At 35.4% G+C, this 15694-nt stretch overlaps 1 protein-coding gene across 2 annotated transcripts in view; it reads left to right on the forward strand.

Moving 5' to 3' along the window:
• Nucleotides 1–15417, forward strand: part of LOC123524432 (tubulin polyglutamylase TTLL7-like) — a 48180-nt gene extending 32763 nt beyond the window's left edge. For both annotated transcript variants that reach the window (XM_045302635.2, XM_045302634.2), the window contains exons 16-18: nucleotides 718–878; nucleotides 5832–6020; nucleotides 10357–15417. In XM_045302635.2, the coding sequence (XP_045158570.1) occupies nucleotides 718–878; nucleotides 5832–6020; nucleotides 10357–10450 (444 nt within the window). In that variant the 3' untranslated portion in view covers nucleotides 10451–15417. The remainder of the gene's footprint in view (nucleotides 1–717; nucleotides 879–5831; nucleotides 6021–10356) is intronic.
• Nucleotides 15418–15694: the final 277 nt, after the last annotated feature.

Below are 15694 nucleotides of genomic sequence, written 5' to 3' on the forward strand. Positions count from 1 at the left end.
AGATCAAATGTACAAGCAACTTTAAGAATGGAGATATATTTGACAGGTTAACAACATTACAAGATCAAATGTACAAGCAACTTTAAGAGTGTAGATATATTTGACAGGTTAACAACATTACAAGATCAGATGTACAAGCAACTTTAAGAGTGCAGATATATTTGACAGTCTAACAACATTACAAGGTCAAATGTACAAGCAACTTTAAGTGTGGAGATATATTTGACAGGTTAACAACATTACAAAATCAAATGTACAAGCAACTTTAAGAGTGCAGATATATTTGACAGGTTAACAACATTACAAGATCAAATGTACAAGCAATTTTAAGAGTGCAGATATATTTGACAGTCTAACAACATTACAAGATCAAATGTACAAGCAACTTTAACAGTGTATATATATTTGACTGATTAACAACATTACAAGGTCAAATGTACAAGCAACTTTAAGTGTGTAGATATATTTGACAGGTTAACAACATTACAAAATCAAATGTACAAGCAACTTTAAGAGTGCAGATATATTTGACAGGTTAACAACATTACAAGATCAAATGTACAAGCAACTTTAAGAGTGCAGATATATTTGACAGTCTAACAACATTACAAGATCAAATGTGCAAGAAGCTTTCAGAGTGCAGATATATTTGACAGTCTAACAACATTACAAGATCAAATGTGCAAGAAGCTTTAAGAGTGTAGATATATTTGACAGGTAATAGACATTGTGAGGTCAAATGTACGAGCAGTATTGCAGCGTACCTGGCGGGTAACAGATGTAGATAGTCTACCTGTGTATCGTATGTTCAGCCGCGTGTTCAACAGATTACTATGGAGTCATGGACAAGGACTTTGGAATTGTTTTGCTTCCTCAGGGTATGGCAAATATGTTTTTTTTTATACAAAATGTATACAAGTATTTAATGAGTGCTAGCTAAGCTTACTCATTAAAATGATATTAGTTCAGTTTATACTGATTATGTCTCCTCAAATTTTGGAAAGTTTATCCAGATTATATATTGCTCTGAAATGACTAGTTCAATTTTAACCAGACTTTGTAGGAAATTTCAGAACCAATGTAAATTTCTCATACTGTCAACATTTTCTGGTAGAATGTTTTAAGGGCAGTAATGGATCCTTAAAATTGCATATTTTGGATAAAATTTGTCCAGAACATTTCCACACAACACTGGTATTTAAATGGTACTTTATATTGGTCACTGTTAAGACCCAAAGAACAAGGTGCTTGGAATGAGCTGTTTTGCTCACTCACCATCCTGCTTTTGTCTGCCAATCCATTAACTAACCATTGTAAAACTGTATGGTGAAAGTTGATTATACTTTGCATGGATGATTAATGGATTGTCTACTTTCAAACCTGTTCAAATGGGCCACTTGAGTTACAGTAGTAAAAGCATCAAATGACACCTAAATTGCTGACCAATATTTAAATAATTGCACAGAAATGTTCTTGAGTAATGGTCTTCCAGGATAGTTCAGATTATTCCTACTGGCTTATCGAAAGTTGGTGGTTCTACCCAGCCGTGTCTGAAACAATGCCCAAAGAGACATCTCCACCATATAGCCTAATAGTATCCATGTTACTCTAAATCCAGTATAAACAACACAAAATATCTCCTGTAGTGCTTGTGAGGTTTGAATTAAGCTTCCGAGGAAAGACTGGTACTAAATAAATCTGTGAGAAGATCCTTTGGCAGCATAGAACGCAGCCAAGCAACATAACAGCAGACTCGGTTTGATTGAGTTTGTTCACAAGAGATTATGAAATGTGCAACACCCCTCTTGTCACCTAGCACCAGCTAAAGGGGAATTCTAGTATAGTAAACTCTTCTCCATGATCCCAAAGGACCAAAAAATATAGCAACACTGAGTCCAAGTATGGTGAAACTTTTTATAGCCACCACATGGCACATAAAGACTGTGGTTGTGATTGTTAATAAAACATGCCTTTTTAGCTCACCTGTCACGAAGTGACAAGGTGAGCTATTGTGACTGCTTGGTGTCAGTCGTGCGTCGTCCGTCAACAATTTCTAAAAAAATCTTCTTCTTGAAAACCACTGGGCAGAAGTACACCAAACTTCACAAGAATGATCCTTGGGTGGCCCCCTTTCAAAATTATTCAAAGAATTGAATTCTATGCTGAACTCTGGTTGCCATGGCAACCGAAAGGAAAAACTTTAAAAATCTTTTTGTCCAAAATCACAGGGCCTAGGGCTTTGATATTTGGCATGTAGCATCATCTAGTGGTCCTCTACCAAGATTGTTCAAATTATCCTCCTAGGGTCAAATGTGGCCCCGCCCCGGGGGTCACATGGTTTATATAGACTTATATAGGGAAAACTTTGAAAATCTTCTTGTACAAAACCACATGGCCTAGGGCTTTGATATTTAGTATGTAGCAACATATAGTGGTTCTCTACCAAGATTATTCAAAGTATCCCCCTAGGGTCAAATATGGCCCTGCCCCGGGGGTCCCAAGTTTTACATAGACTTATATAGGAAAAAAAGTTTAAAAATCTTCTTGTCTGAAACCATAACACTTAGACCTTTGATATTTGGTTTGTAGTATTGTCTTATGGTCCTCAACCAGAATTGTTCAAATTGTACCCCTGGGGTGAAAAGAGGCCCTGCCCCTGGGGTCACTTAGTTATTATGTGAGTTTTATAGGAAAAATACTTAAAAAATCATGTGATCCTATTTCTAAGACTGTTTGATCATAATTACCTGATGACCCCAAGTAATATGATGTCACTTGACTGTGACCTTGACCTACTGACCTACTTTCTTGATTTTTAAGATACAGCCTTGAAATTTTGATGACATTCACAGTTTTGCACACAAATTGTAAAACTGAATTTCATTGACCATGATTGTGACGTACTGACTTTCTTAATATTTTATCAGTTTGACATTTGAAACATGTAGCTCATATTACTCAGGTGAGCGATCAAGGGTCATCATGACCCTCTTGTTTGGCATGTTTCGGAGATTTAATAAGTCTTGAGCTAGTTTTGTCAATGTTTCTATTAGAATAGTGTTTGTTGCAATGCAGTCCCTAACTGGTCTTTTAACTACTTTAAATGAAATTTCATAGGACTGATCAGTACCCAGTTTTATGCATATTTTATGGATTTGACATTTGAATGAATTCTTAGCTCACCAGAACTTTATTCTTGTTCATCATCCTGTGTCAACATTTTTACTTAAACATCTCTGAAACCACTTGTCATAATTTGGTCTGTAGCATCCTGGCATGGACCCCTCACAATTCTGCTAGAACTAAAGATAGAAAATGTTTTAAATAACTTCGTCTCATGTACCACTAAGTTGATGTAACTGAGTGTGTAACATGCATGTATGGACCTCCCTCAGTTTTGTTCACAAATCCACTGTAAAGGGCTACCAAAGCTAAAAACAAAAATATATTATGATTTCTTCTCTTGACCCCCTTGATATATCTTTTCCAAACTTGGTCTGTGCCATCCTTGGATGGACCTTTCTTGCACACTGGACTGGCGTTTCCGGTGATTTTACCCATGCCGGCAAAACCCATCTGGCACCCCCCATTCCAGATGACTCTCGTGCTGTTAATGACAACTAGTGGTTCATGCACTGATAAAATATTGTTTATGTAAAAATACGAAAAAAGCAGGTACCTTGACAGTTTCTCTCCATTCCTTATAGTATATTTTTCGATTCAAAATACGTTAGATTACCATAAAAACATAATGTTACGCTACAAACGACAAAACTAAAGTGGAACTTTGTTATTGCGCGTAACGCAAAACATCATGACGTCACTTCTGCTTACGGACTTTAATTTCCCGGGCTTTGTGTTCATTCTTCACTCTAAGAAAGACCCTTACAGAAGCAAGTCTCTGTGGCGTACATGCTGCGTATTTGCTGTGTATATGCCGCGAACACAGTAGTACGCCAGAGGAGTACATTTTACATACACCGCATGCCGCGTACATGCCGCGTACTATTTCGACGAGTACACAGCATGTACGCAGGAGGTCACTAGTACACTTCAAGTACGCAGCACAGACTCTGAAAATTTAAGGAGTACACTGCATGTACGCAGGAGGGACTTCTACAAGAAAATAGTACACTGCATGTACACCGCAGATACTTCGAAATTTATAACACTTATATTTAGTTGCATTAAAGTTGTTTCCCCTTGATGCAGTTACGCCATTTTCTTCAGATGTTTACCAAATTACATGCTACTAAAATTGATTTATTTCATTGAAAAGTGGATGAAGAAAAACATACTAATTTATTTGATAACATCAATCTACATTATTTTGGTAAGGGTAAATACTTATTGATGCATGTCACTTATCTTTTTTCTGTTTTTTTCTGTCCAAATGATCAGCATTTGCATAAGAAAGTTGGTGGGGTAAGGAATTTACATTATCACAGCAGTTTTGCCACAAGAGTACACAGCATGTATGCAGCAGGAGTACACAGCATGTACGCCGCAGGACTCGGGCCAGGAGTACACAGAATGTACGCCGCAGGAGTACACAGCATGTACGCCGCAGGGGTAGTACACCGCAGGCTCATTTGCATGTGAAAAGTGTATGTGCCGCGTACATGCTGCGTACTATTTCCCGCATACTAAATTCCTCCAGCGTACATCCTGTGTACTATGTAGTCCACAGCATGTACGCAGCAAGTAGTACGCGGCAGAGCTCATTTGCATGTCAAAAGTGTACTACAAACGTACTATCGGTGTATGTGCGGTGTATATCCTGCGTACTATTTAAAGCCCTTGATTTCAGTACACATCATGTACGCATCATATACGCTGTATGTACACAGCAAGAGTACGCAGCAGGCCTTTTTCTTCTGTAAGGGGAGTGCTAAAAAGAAACTATGTCTACCTTTTGTAAAATAGGGTCTGCAAGAAAAAAGTCTGCCAGAATAAAATGCTAACATGTATACGATATGCAAGAAAAAATATCAGTCATGTGTTTACGAATCAGATGGAAATATCCGTCCCTCGGCCACCTGCGCATGGGCGGTAATTTGGCAAGCCTCATTACCGCCCAATGCGCAGGTGCCCTCGGGACGGATATTTCTATCCGATTCGTAAACACATGACAGATATTATTACCCTCAGTTTTTTCCAAGTGGTTCAGCTTGACTACACTTTTGTGCTGTTGTAGCATCAAAATAAAAATCTTTAAACAAATTGATAGCTCTTCACTAAATTTGGTCAAAAACATCCTCTCAAATTTGTGCAGTGATGAATATTTTCACATTACACAAAAATATAGCAGTTTATGAAACAGTGTGTCACAAGGTCAACATGAAGTGGGAGTACTCATGCAGGGCTATCATGACCCTCAGCTATTGGAGTTATGGGCCTTTAAAATATAAAATATGTTAATTACATTCTGACATTTTATCTGAATTTTCTGGACTTTTAAGGAAACAATTTTTTAACCAGCCATTTTTAATACAATTAAGGCTCTTTATTTTTTCCAACTGATGTGTATTATCAGATCTGAATCATATACTCTTGTGGGCCTAACTCGTTCATTTAGATAATCAAACATGATAAGTAGATACATGGAAAGCAACAGGTTTTTATATGGCCATTTGTACCAAAGTTATGGCCCTTTGAATTGTTCAAAATATACAATAAATGAATGATCAAGTTAATGTATTCTTGTGATTTAACTTCTCATTTACTGTTCGAGTGCCTTATGACCTTTTGCTGGTAATGTAAAATTGTGGCATATTTATCAATATGTAAATCTAAATAAGAAAAATACATCAACCGTTTTAATTTTACAGAAATCAGGCCAGTTGGGAAACCATATTCAGTAAGAGTTCAGATACTGTTGATGAGGTGGAATTAAATTGTTGTCGTCGTATTGTTCAGCTGTGTAAAGACTGCCTGCTTATTGTATACCAGTTTGCTGCAGAGGCAAAAAATGCATCACAGGGTGGTGATAGAGAAAATGAAGCACAAGTAACACAGAGGTAGGTGCAAAGGTTAAGGCTGTAAATAACTACAATGGTTAAGGTCATCTGTCACTTTAAAGTCAATGTCTTCCACCACTCCTTAAGGTAAGTTCTTTACGTTTGATAAACAGGAAGTTTTGGGGATTAATGGCAACCGATGAGTAAATTTATTACAATGGCAACATTACTATCTTTCTAAAGTTAAAATATTGTTTTAAAATATCTGATGCGTTAAATAATTAAAAAGATTGTCTTTAAACCAGCTTGAAATGTGTGGATCTTTAATCATGGGCAAATATCTCAAAAACAAGCACACTGACCTATACAGTTTATTTCACCATATTATAGGCCATATTATTATTAGTCCCCTACTGGTTGAAAACCAGTTTCGGGGCCTATAGAAATGCACTTTTCCATCCGTCCGTCATTCTGTCCGTCCATCCGCAATTTCGTGTCCGGTCCATAACTCTGTCATCCATGAAGGGATTTTAATAATACTTGGCACAAATGTTCCCCATGATGAGACGACGTGTCATGCATAAAACCTGGACCCCTAGCTTAAAGGTCAAGGTCACAATTGCAGGTCAAAGGTCAACAGGGCTTTTTTCCTGTCCAGACCATAACTCTGCCATCCATGAAGGGATTTTAATATTACTTGACACAAATGTTCCTCATAATAAGACGATGTGTCATGCACAAACCCCTAGCTCAAAGGTCAAGGTCACAATTGGCAGTCAGATGTTAACATGGCATGAACAGGGTCTGTTTCGTGTCCGGTCCATAAATCTGTCATTCAGTAAGGGATTTTAATATCACTTGGCACAAATGTTCCTCATGATGAGACGACATACCATGCTCAAATCCTGGACCCCTGGCTTAAAGGTCAAGGTCACAATTGGCTTCAAAGGTCAATAGTTTTTTTTCCCTGTTCGGTCCAGAACTCTGTCATCCATCAAGGGATTTAAATATTACTTGGCATAAATGTTCCCCATGATGAGTTGATGTGTCCTGCGCAATGTCCAGAACCCTAGCTTAAAGGTCAAGGTCACACTTTGAGATTAAAGGTCAATAGGACTTTTTTTCTGTCCAGTCCAGGCCATAAGGGCTTTTTCCTGTCCAGTCTGTAACTCAACAATCCTTAAAGGGATTATAATATTACTTGGCACAAATGTTCACTACCATGAGATGGAGTGTCATGCACAAGAACCTGGTCCCTAAGTCTAAGGTCAGGGTCACATAAAGAGGCCAAAGGTCAGATACAGGAATGACTTTGTCTGGAACATTTCTTCTTCATGCATGGAGGGATTTTGATGTAACTTGGCATAAATGTTCACTACCATGAGACAGATTGTTATGCGCAAGAGCCAGGTCCCTTGGTCTAAGGTCAAGGTCACACTTAGAGGTCAAAGGTCAAATTCAAGAAAGTAAGTAATGACTTTATTTCCAGAGGCTACACAATGACTTTGTCTGGAGCATTTCTTCTTCATGCATGGAGGAATTTTGAAGTAACTTGGCACAAATGTTCACCACCATGAGGCACCCTTGTTTTTTAGCATTATGTCCCTTTGTTTTACTATAAATAGATTATATTGTAACTTATTTATTAGTGGCCGTAGGGAAAAATCGCAACCAGTTTTCTGTGGTACAACATGCATATTACATCCAATTTTTAGGTGTATTTTGACCTGTCTCTACCTGGTAAAGAGTTTCTTGTGGACAATATATCTCTACAACTAATTTCTTTAATTTCAAATGACAAAACTAATTATGTACATCATAATATCTATTTAAAAGAACGTAAAGCATTAAAGTCATTAGCAGAGGATTTTTATAAACATAAGATCTTAGAAATGTTGAATGATGATTAAAGAGCAAGAAACCAGAAATCGAAAGTCTTATGCTAATGCAGTCAAACAGACACAACGGAAAGAAGCCAGTCAACGACAGGCAGATTCAGTCAAAAGGACTAATGGGCCACAACTAATCAACATCGAGACATTGAAAGACATCCTGAACGAAATAAACACCAGTGCTCCTCAAGGTTTTAAACCGAAATTAAACATGCGGAACATTTCACATGATATGGATTGATAAATAACATTATAACGTCATTAACTCCCGTTTGACGTCGAAATTTCGTCCCTTGTTTCCTTGACGTCAAAACTATGGAATTAATTTCCTTTCTCTTATCGTTATATATATTTAGACACACTGATGAGCCATTCACGGCGAAACTAGTTTGTGACTTTTATACTAAAATTTAAGAAAATCTAAGTGAGCATGTGAAGTCATTTTATAATTTCACGATATTTTGTTCCTGTTCCGGGTTCTTTTTTGTTCATAATTTCATTTTATAATTTCATAATATATATATATATATATATATATATATATATATATATATATATATATATATATATATATATATATATTTTCTCTTTTAGGATTAATTTCCCTTTGTTGTTACTATAAATAACTTATATGATACCTTTTTTGATAATCGGCCAAAAAATGCCATATGAAAACAACTGTAAGTTTTTATATATACAAATTTTAATCCAAGTGTTTTGTTATAACATATTGTATATATAGTACAATATATATATATATATATTTTTTTTTTTTATTTAGTACAATATTGTTTATACATCATTGAAAGATATCAGTTCATTATGTTATACTGCATTAGAGAAAATTAGGTGCCTTCCATTAGGGGACTTTGTATTGCATGGCAGTACTTCATTCACTTGTTTACAACTGTTGTGAAAAGTTTCATTAAAATCTACATTGTAGAAAAAATTCTGTTTGTGAAAATGTTATCAAAATTGTGATTTTCCCATTAGGAAAATTTGTGTTAGTCAATTTTTTTTCGAACCAGTCTTTCAAAAAAATTGAGTACACAACCTTATCTTTTTTATTTGCCATATTTTCTGAGTATTCATAAGTTTTGAAAAATCAGGATTTAATCAAATTCTACATTTTAATTGCAGAACTACCTTAAGTCAAGGTCATTTACAACATATCTAAAGACCTTTTATTGCTGCATAGGTCAAGGTCATTCACTTCTGCATAGGTCATGTTCATTCATTATTGCATAGGTCTTGGTCATTTTCCACTTCATAGGTCAAGACCAGTTTGCTGCATGGGTTGTGGTAATTCACCAAATCATAAAAATTTGTCATTCAACACTGCATAGGCTAGGTCAAGGCTACTCAATGCTCTATTGGCCATGGCCATTCACTATTGCAAAGGTCATGACCATTTGCTACTGCATAGGTCAAGGCCATTCACTGCAGCATAGATCAAGGTCATTCATTGATGGTCATTTACTACTGCATAGGTCAAGGCTATTTACTACTGCATAAGTCATGGCCATACTGCATTGGTCATGGTCATTCACCACTACATAGGCCAAGGTCATTTACCACTGCATAGGTCAAGGTCATTTACCACTGCATAACTCAAGGCCATTTACCACTGCAAAGGTCATGATCACATTGCATAGGTCAAGGCCATTTACCATTGCATAGGTCAAAGCCATTTTACCACAGTGAGGTCAGTGCAATTTACTGCAGCAAAGGTAACATTTATTAACTACTAAATAATGTCTTAGTCATCAAGTAGCCAGGAACAAGGCATAGGTTGTTCATTGCTTATATTAATCAAGAATAGGCCAAAGTCAATTGCCATCATATAGGTTAGGCCCATGAGTATTTAAAGTCAAAGCCATTCTCTATTGCATAAGGCTATGACCATCTACACTACAAATGAAGCTCATCCACCACAGAAAATATCACGTCTGTCACTCATCACTTTAACACCATAGTGCATACACCACAGGTCAAATTTTCCAACACTTCTAAAACCATGCCATTCTCCACTATATATATGTTAGCCTTTCAACTCTCCATCGCCCAAGGTTTTTCAAAACCTTATATGTCAAGGTCATTACCATATGTCAAGCTTATCAACCACTTCAAAGTTAAAGGCCATTCACCACTCCATAGTTTATTCCAAACTCATGAGTTCATAGGTCTGGTCTGGGTCTTCCACCATTGCACCATTTGTACATTAAGTTTATACATCGTAAAGATCAAGGTCATCTATCTCTTTGTAGATATTGAAGTCATTCTTAGTGTCATAGATTGAGCCTGTTTGTTCTCCACACACCATTACTCTCCACTTCTTACTGTTATTTGTTCTGTTCATGCAATTCAAAAGTCAGAATAGTTTAACTAGAATAAAACTTTATGATTTTTAACTTTCATTGTTATAGAAATATAAGAAGATATGGAAAATATATATTCTGAAGAAAAGTTAAATAAATATAAAAAAAAACTGTTGATGTTTACAGGAGTGAGAGTAAGCCATCTTTGATTCCTCCAAACACCCAGACAATGAGTCAGCGATACAGTAAGCTCTACGCACGAACAGAGTCCACCTCATGATGACTGCTTCATGAACAGTTATACCTGTGCAATCATTAAAAATGTGATAAGTATGATAAAACAGTGTACCAAGTGAGAGACAAACCAGTGCAAGTCTCAGTCCCTACCTTCAAACAACAAATCTCCAAAACCCACACATAATCTCTACAACTGACAGAAAACTGAAAATTTAAAAGCTGCATAAAAGACGAAAACATCGAAGACACTCCAAGAAATGCTACATCAAAAACTGGGTGAAGAAAACTTGAACATGAATGTATATAAAATAATTCTGTAATGTCTGTATTTCTAAAAACTGTAGAAGCAGACCTTGAACCTTGAATACAATTGCACCAGTCTTGATGAAATAAAATTTCATATACTTTTGAAATGAGAGTTGCTGAAAGTAGGGGAGTCCAATACTTACCTTAAATGGAATTTAATGACCAATGTTTTCATGAGGCTATTGATCCAATGTTTTCATGAGGCTATTGATCCAGTGTTTTCATGAGGCTATTGATCCAGTGTTTTCATGAGGCTATTGATCCAGTGTTTTAATGAGGCTATTGATCCAATGTTTTCATGAGGCTATTGATCCAATGTTTTCATGAGGCTATAGGTCCAATGTCATATTTTCTTCGTCTGTTGTGTTAGAGATGATTTCTACAGTTATTATTTTTCTGAATACCAGTTTTGAGATAGAATGATTAAAAACAGATCAATCATTAAGACCTAAAAAAAGTTCTAGAAGTTTATTTCTTTTAAAAAAGACTTACATGTATATAATACATAAACTTGGGCATTTTTCTCATTAATGAAGGAACAAATGATTTTCAGCTCATCTATTCTACCACAAAACATATCTAATTGTAGTCTGACTTTCTTAAATATTGAAAATTATTGTTACCAATTGTAATAAAGTAAAACTGAAATACTTAAAGGACATTTTAAAGAATATTTTTGCATATTTTGGAAGTTTTGCATTTTTAAAAAATTGAGAAAAGCAGTATTAGGAAGAAACTCAATGTTTTTATATTTCTTATTTTGTATTAGTTGGTTGAGGTCTACAAATAAAAAAAATCAGAAATACTGACAGAAGAATTTAAAAAAAGAAGAACCTGTAGAGATCGTTGTTAAGGCAGTACTAGTAACATTGGGGCAGTGCTTGTAACACAGGGGCGGTACTTGTAACACAGGGGCGGTACTTGTAACACAGGGGCGGTACTTGTAACACAGGGGCGGTACTTGTAACACGGACGTTTCTGGTAACATGGGTGGTTCTTGTAACAGGAGAAATGGTTGGATGAGAAAATATCAGTCTGATGATGATTAATCCCTTGGTTATATATGTTTTGTTATTGTTGGAATAGATTTTGTGGTTTTTAGTTATTTCTGAACACCAAGAATGGTTAATATCTCTTTACAATGTTTTATTTTATTAGCTCACCTGTCAAAATTTGTTAATTTTTACCTTGTGAACAGGACAGAAGTGACATTTTACATTCAATTTTAACCACACTTACACACAAATTAAGTCACAATAAGGTCTCGATTCCTTTTGAAAACCGGCTAGATTCCTTCATGCATTCTAGAGTTACTGCCCCTGAAAGGGGCAAAATTTTCTGTTTTGGCCCTTTCAGCCATATTGAGGTTTCATTTATGCTTTGATTTGATACAAACTATCACTGAATATTTATCTTGATGATCTCTAGGCCAAGTTCAAAACTGGGTCATGTGGGGTGAAAAACTAGGTCACCAGGTCAAATCAAAGGAAAAGCTTGTTAACACTCTTGAGGCCACATTTATCTTTATGAAACTTGGTCAGAATGTTTATCTTGATGATTCCTAGGCCAAGTTTGAAACTGGGTCATGTGGGGTCAAAAACTAGGTCACCCACTCAAATCAAAGGAAAAGATCAGCTTTGATGTTGATACAGTTTTTATGTGATGATTTGGTAATGATTTTTGGTGACTCAGAAGTTTATTTAACAGTATTTGCTCAGTTTATTTAACAAGATTTGTGAAATACAATTTCTTCAAATATCTTTTGAAATGAGAGTTGCTGAAAAATAAATTGTCAAATACTTATTTTAAATGGAAATTAATATCCAATGTTTTCATGAGACTGTTGGTCCAGTATCATATTTTCTCATATTTTCTTGTGTGAAGTGTATGTAAGTGATGCATACATAACAATGTATTTCCTCTTGATTCAAGATTTTCACCAAGACTAAACACAACATTTTAACTATTTTCATGCAAAATTTTAAATAACTCTTTCTAGTCGTGGTTAACAAGGTATTTTAAAACTTTAAATTTCATTACAGTATTAAACAAAACAGGATAAAAGGCCTTTAGTTGAGTGCTGGAACAGCCTAATTGTTTTTGTTTTCCTGAAAGGTATTTTCAATGTTGTTCTTGTTTCCATCTACTTTGAGCTGTTGAACACAATGTCTGTTGTTTTCATACTTGTCCATAAATGAAATGAAATGTCAAAGTCCTCCATTTGAAACTGGTACAAACTTGACACATAACTGACCCATAAAAACAGTTGTAATCGTCTACTTAGACTGAGGCACTATGACAAAATTCATCTTTAGTATAAAAAGGCTCTATGTCAACATAATCAGCCTTTCTTTCTTGTGAGCTGATGCAATGATTAAGGTTCTGTACCCTCTCATATTTTAATGACAATATATGTAAAAAAAAACTTTTTTGAATTAATTAGTTATGAATGTGTATATCTGCATCAAAAGTAATTACTTTCAAATGAAATTGAGGTTTTTTAAAGACTGCTTTACCAGAATTGTTTGTGACGTTTAAATCTAGTTGACAAATGTCATTTTATTCCTACTAAAGAATGTTTAAAGACTGCTGAGTGATCAAAATTTAAATCACAATTACTTGTGCTGAACAAGGTATGAAACCAATACTCTTCCAACCATTTGTTTGGTACCCAGAATGGCCCCTGTGATAGAGGATACTGTTGATAATTTGTGCTTATTTTGTATAACGTATAAATTCGGGTAATCTTGCAAACATGTTAGTATAGATGATAACAAGCATATTGTATACATAATTATGTCATACAGAAAAAAGAGAACAAGTAAGCTTCCAAAGGGTTTTCTTACAGATTTGATAAACCTTCAGCTGTCTAAAAGTGTCATTTGACTGCCATTAAAAGTTGCCCCATTCTAGGACTCTTGTGACTATTTCTGGTGCTTTGTAATTTCATAATTTTAACTTCTGTTGAAGCAGTGGTTATGGGGCATTATGGGTATTGCATTTTCAATATTTACTCCATCTAACCAAAAATGCTCTTATTTTGCTTGGGTGTGCTCTGTTCATCCAAAGGATGTCTTACACTAATATTTCATAAACAAACATGTCACTAGTTTGTATCTTGCTGGAAATTTAATGAAGAGAAATAGGTATATTTGCTTAAGATATGGATACTAATGCACATAATTTTGTCTTTGCGTATTCTGTTTAGGTCCTTAGTGAATGAAATTCATCAGTCATGCTTTTGATAGATTTGCCATATTGTTATTTGTGGAATTTAGTACGAATATAAACCTTTCTAGAGTTTTGCATATTGGCTATAAACATAGACTCTTCTAGTATCAGGTACCAGCCATGATAATCACTTCCATTCATCATAGCATTTTCTGTAGGAAGATTCAGCTGGTTCCCTGCATTGGTATGCCCTATACCAAATTCTAGCTCCCTACTTTTGCAAGGATTAAGGCAAGCAGTCAACTGTGGCAGGGGGCCAGTTGAGCCAGTTGGCTTCCTGCTTTGGTCTGCTCCTTGGTTCAGCTTGTACCCAGCTACATCAGGCTGTCTGCCTTGGTTCCCTGTATATCAAACTTGGCCGCCAGTTGTAACCATGGCTACAGTCCTGCTTCAGCTAGCTCCCAGCTTTATTTTACTCCGTTATGTACTGGTTATTTAATTAGTCTATTTTCATTGTGAACATACAGTAGTATGTTTTTGAAATTCCCCATAGTTTTTCTTTGTTTCAAACACACAGCTTTTAACTAAACTTGGTTTTATAGCATTCTAGCAATGATATCTTTGGTTCTTCCGCATTGTGCATAGGGGTTGCCATGGCTGAAAATAGAAAAGAAAACCTGCTTCATCTCATATAAGAGTTACTTGATCTAACTTAACTTTCTAAGCATTCTTGCATTCTTGTATCATGTTACTGTCCCCTCCCTCTTGATATTTACCAAACTTGGTCAGGAACTTTAATCTTCCTAATACGGGACATTCTATATCTTCATAGGTCATGTAAGTAACCATTTTTTTACCATTTGGGCTGTATGCTTTCATTTCATATTGTATGTGGATTATGATAGCCGATATTTGAATAGGGTAGATGTATTATCATACTCTGGTACATTAGATAAAATCACTTGTTATGTCTGTGAAGTTTGTGTTGCAGTTTGATACCTGCACTTGTTAGCAAGTCTTTTATCATTTTAGTTCTATGTTTTATTGCAATCATATAAATCATTTTACAATAGAAATTAATGTTTACAATGGTAGCTTGCTACAAATGCAGAAATGGTCATTTTTTATGATCTTAGGCCATGTAAACTTACTTTGCCTTATTGTTGAAAGGAAATCAGGTGAACACAATTTAACAAGAGCAACTGTATTTTGACAGGTTGGGTTTTCCATAATGTTGCTATTTTTAACATAAATTTCACCTTTTTGCATAAGCAGGTGCCCAGTTTAGAAAATGGAACATTTCTTTATGACTTTCAGCTTCAGTGCATTGAAATAAAATGTGAAACATTTATTTTAGAGAACACCTTTATAGATATTTTTATTATTTTTTTAATCTCTGTGAATGTTTCTCAATGGTTATAGCCACTGTTTAAGTTTGTTAAAATGATCTAACTGCTTTAGTTACTGTTTCTGTTATAGTATATAAGATAGCTGCTTTACTATTGCTCTATTTAATAAATTCATTAAAACTAATCTTGATTTGTCAGTTCTTAACCCTATATTGCCCAGAAAGTGGTACCTTACAAAGTTAACCCTGTATTGGCCAGAAAGTGGTACCTTACAAAGTTAACCCTATATTGGCCAGGAAGTGGTACCTTGCAAAGTTAACCCTATATTGACCAGTAAGTGGTACCTTGCAAAGTTAACCCTATATTGGCCAGTAAGTGGTACCTTGCAACGTTAACCCAATATTGACCAGTAAGTGGTACCTTGCAAAGTTAAATCAATATTGACCAGTAAGTGGTACCTT

Source organism: Mercenaria mercenaria, chromosome 3 (genome assembly GCF_021730395.1).
Source record: "Mercenaria mercenaria strain notata chromosome 3, MADL_Memer_1, whole genome shotgun sequence".
Lineage (NCBI taxonomy): Eukaryota > Metazoa > Mollusca > Bivalvia > Venerida > Veneridae > Mercenaria > Mercenaria mercenaria.